This window comes from Emiliania huxleyi (genome assembly GCF_000372725.1).
Source record: "Emiliania huxleyi CCMP1516 unplaced genomic scaffold EMIHUscaffold_861, whole genome shotgun sequence".
In the NCBI taxonomy this organism is placed as follows: domain Eukaryota; phylum Haptophyta; order Isochrysidales; family Noelaerhabdaceae; genus Emiliania; species Emiliania huxleyi.
The window spans coordinates 1-3408 of NW_005195577.1; the positions used below are offsets into that span (position 1 = coordinate 1).

Consider the following 3408-nt stretch of genomic DNA (forward strand, 5'->3'; position numbering starts at 1 on the left):
GGGGCAGTGCACTTGACGCGGGCCGGCCGTCGCGCTCGGCGCCCGTGCTCGAGGCGGCGGTGATCTGCCGCTCAGCGCAGACCGGGTACGCCTACACACCGCAGCAGGGGCCCTCTCTCTCTCTCTCTCTGTCTCTCTCTCTCTCTCTCCTCCCGAGGCGTCTTTCGGCGGCGCGGGGCGAGAGGCGCCTCGCGGGCCCGCTTGCCGCGGACGGCGGCGGCGGCGGCGGCAGTGGCGGCGGCGGCGGCGGCAGCCGCGGCGGCGGCTTGCTGCCCCAACTTCATCGTCAGCTGGAGGTCCGCCCCGTGCTCGCTGCAGTGAAGCGCCTCGAGGCCGCCGCCACGGATGCTGCTGCTGCTCCCGCTGCCGCCGCTAGTTCCTTCGGGTGGCGGGCACCAGCTCGGGCGGGCGAGTTCGACGTGCGAGCCGCGCTGCTGCGACCTGGCCGGCCCCGCGGACGCCGAGCGCGAGGGCTCTGGGCCCTTGTTGCGCTGCCGCCGGTTCTGAAACCAGACTTGGATCCGCCTCGGCTCCACGTCGAGCGCCTGCGCGAGCTTGAGCCGATGGCTCGCCGAGGGGAAGCGCTCGCGCTTGAATTCGGCCTCCAGCACCTCGCGCGCCCTGTCGCCAATCCTCCAGCGAGAGTTGCTCGCGTCCCGGGCGGCGCTGCCGGCGGCTGCCTCATCTCCCGCCACCCGCGCGAGCGCCGGAGCTGCGGCGGCCGCAATCTCGCCCACACACACGATGGCCGGCTCCGCCACCAGGAAGGCACTCATGATTGGGATGTGGGCTGTGGGCGAAGGAGCCTTCGGGAGAGAGGGCTCGAGTGGCTAGCTCTGTCACTGTCATCAAGACTGTTGATGACAGAAGAGAATTTTCATGCGGGAAAGAAAACCCAAACTCACGATCGGAAGACAGGGCGGCGTTTCAGAACGAGGCCGAGGAGAGCGATGAGTCAGAGGATGAAACAGCAGGAGAGAGAACGAGGAAGGACGAGAGTGGGAAGAACGCGAGGTGGCATGAAGGTCGCTGCGAGAATTGGTGAGAAACTGCGAAGAGAGATAGGAAGTGGTCCCGAGGGTGAGCGACGGCTAGCACCACACTTCTCCCCTTGAAATCCCTGTGTGACGTCAAAGGACGGCCGCGAAAGTGCACGGCGCAGCAAAACCTGTGTGGTGGCGGCGTGCCGTCCTCCCATCCCTCCCTTGGGCTGTCTGTTTTCTTTCTTTCTTTCTTTGACAGCTATACGCACCGCAGGGAAGCAGAGGAGGGACCGGCCCGGGCGGGGAGAGCGGGGTGTGCAGCTAGCTCCCTCCCTCCCTCCCTGCGCGGTACAGTCTGTTGCCTGAGGGAGGGTGTAGAGGATGTAGAGATGTAGAGCGCTCTGGAGCGCTGTAGAGCTGTAGAGCTCTATGCCACACACTATCCTTTAACAACAAACTCGCATAAGCCCGAAAGAGGCACGCTCGCTCTCCGACGAGATGTAGAGCGCTCTGGAGCGCTGTAGAGCTGTAGAGCTCTATGCCACACACTATCCTTTAACAACAAACTCGCATTATAAGCCGCGAAAGAGGCGTCGCTCTCCGACATGAGGCGCGTTGCACTTGCCAGTGCTGCCCTGGCCTTCTGTCTGACCGCCCAATGGGTGGCAGGTGCTTCTGCTGCTGTGGCATGCCTCACGGCTGCGACTGGCCGGCGCCTCGGCGCGTCAGCTCGGCTCGGCGTAGCGATGGTGGCCAGCGCAACTCGCCTGGACTCAACGCTCAGCCAGGAGCTCCCGCACGCGCTGGAGGCATGGCGCATGCAACGCGCAGCAATGCTTGCCTCGCCTCGCGCAAATGCGACCGTCCTCGCAGCCGACAGTCCACCGCCTGCTAAAGAAGCACAGCAACGAATGCGGCACCGGCGACGCATGGCAGGCTGGTCATGACGCAGTTATAGGGTGTTATGTGCCGTCAGTGACTCTCTGTGTGTCAGGGATAGTCAGGGCCGTCCATCAGAGCTCCAGTAAGCTCGGAGACACCCCATTAGTGCGGCTCGACCCCTTTTTGAGTCACTGCCTTCCCGCCGGTTTGGCTGTAGAGCCTGTGAGTGGTTGCTACTTTCTTTCAACGATCGGCGTCGTGTTGGTCCCAACACTTGCCGTCGCAAAACACTTGCCGTTTGCGTCGCTGACACTAGACGTGCCACGCCCTGGAGGGCGGGCCCGGCGCCACAGAAAGAAAGAAAGAAAGAAAACAGACAGCCCAAGGGAGGGATGGGAGAACGGCACGCCGCCACCACACAGACAGGGTTTGAAGGAGAGGGGTGTGGTGCGCTAGCCGTCGCCCACCATTGGGCGTCCGCCTCTTCCTATCTCACTTCGCAGTCTCTCTCCGATTCTCGCTGCAAACTTCGTGCCACCTCGCGGTGGCCGTAAAATTCTTTCCGAGACGTGTCGACGCCGCATAGCAAACTTGGAGAAAGGAGACTCCACAATGCCGCTGCCCGCGCTCGACCCGGTGGCGCTCGCCAGGTATAAGCGGGCGTCTGAGGACGCACGCTCGCTGCCGCCGAACCTGCTGACAAACAGCCAGCGGCTCAAGCTGTACGCCCTCTTCAAGCAGGCCGAGGGCCCGGCGCCCGAGTCTGGGCCGTCGCGCTTTGACGCAGTGGCTCGTGCAAAGTGGGAGGCCTGGAACGACGTGCGCTCGCTGTCAGCAGAGCAAGCGGTGGAGTCGTACTGCTCCATCATCGAGGGCCTGGTGGCGATCACGGGCGGTGCCGCCGCAGCACTCTCTCCCGCCAATGGTCACGCCGGTGCCGCGGCCGGGGAGTCGGGAAGCGGCGCTCCGGAGGAGGCGGTCGTGACGGTCGCGGGGGAAGCGGTCGTGGCGGAAGCGGCGCCGGCCGACTCGGCGGGCGAGGCGGTCGCGGCGGCCTCCTTCGCGCCGCCTCCCGCCCTCTCTCCCGCGCCGACCCGGACGGCGCGCCAGCCGCCGGAGCTTGCCGCGGAGCCGGAGGTGGAGGCGCAGCGGTGGGCGGCGACGGCGCTGTCGCTCGCGCCCGGCGCCACCTTCGAGGTTCCCATCTTCGTGCCCGAGCCGTCGCGCTGCCGCTACTCGTTCACAGTCGCCGCAGCAGACGGGTGCCTCTCTCCCCGCTCCAGACTGCCTGCCCTAGCTCCCCGGCTCTAGCTCGCTGCCTGCTCGAGCCTCCTACGACACGGGCCTCTCTCGCCGCTCCTCTGCTTGTCACACCCACGCACACTCACACCTTCGTCCCGCCTCGCCGCCCCCCTCGAGTGCGCCGCCTCGACTCTCTCTCCCGCCGCCTCGAGCCACCCGGAGAGGGGAGGAGGAGAGGGGAGGAGGGACACGGGAGGGTGGTGACGAGCCGCCCTCGAAGCCTCAGCTAACCCCCCCCCCC

The 3408-nt window shown here is 66.2% G+C and overlaps 2 protein-coding genes across 2 annotated transcripts in view; one reads left to right on the forward strand and one right to left on the reverse strand.

Moving 5' to 3' along the window:
* Nucleotides 1-286: 286 nt before the first annotated feature.
* Nucleotides 287-776, reverse strand: EMIHUDRAFT_250018 (hypothetical protein; the record flags this gene model as incomplete). The annotated part of the gene is made up of 2 exons (XM_005758438.1): nucleotides 287-326; nucleotides 397-776. The coding sequence occupies 2 exons, from the start codon at nucleotides 774-776 to the stop codon at nucleotides 287-289; spliced, it is 420 nt and encodes a 139-aa protein (XP_005758495.1).
* Nucleotides 777-2438: 1662 nt separating this feature from the next.
* EMIHUDRAFT_471218 (hypothetical protein) overlaps nucleotides 2439-3408 on the forward strand; it is a 2707-nt gene continuing 1737 nt past the window's right edge. The window contains exon 1 of the mRNA XM_005758439.1: nucleotides 2439-3127. Within this exon, the coding sequence (XP_005758496.1) occupies nucleotides 2478-3127 (650 nt within the window). The 5' untranslated portion in view covers nucleotides 2439-2477. The remainder of the gene's footprint in view (nucleotides 3128-3408) is intronic.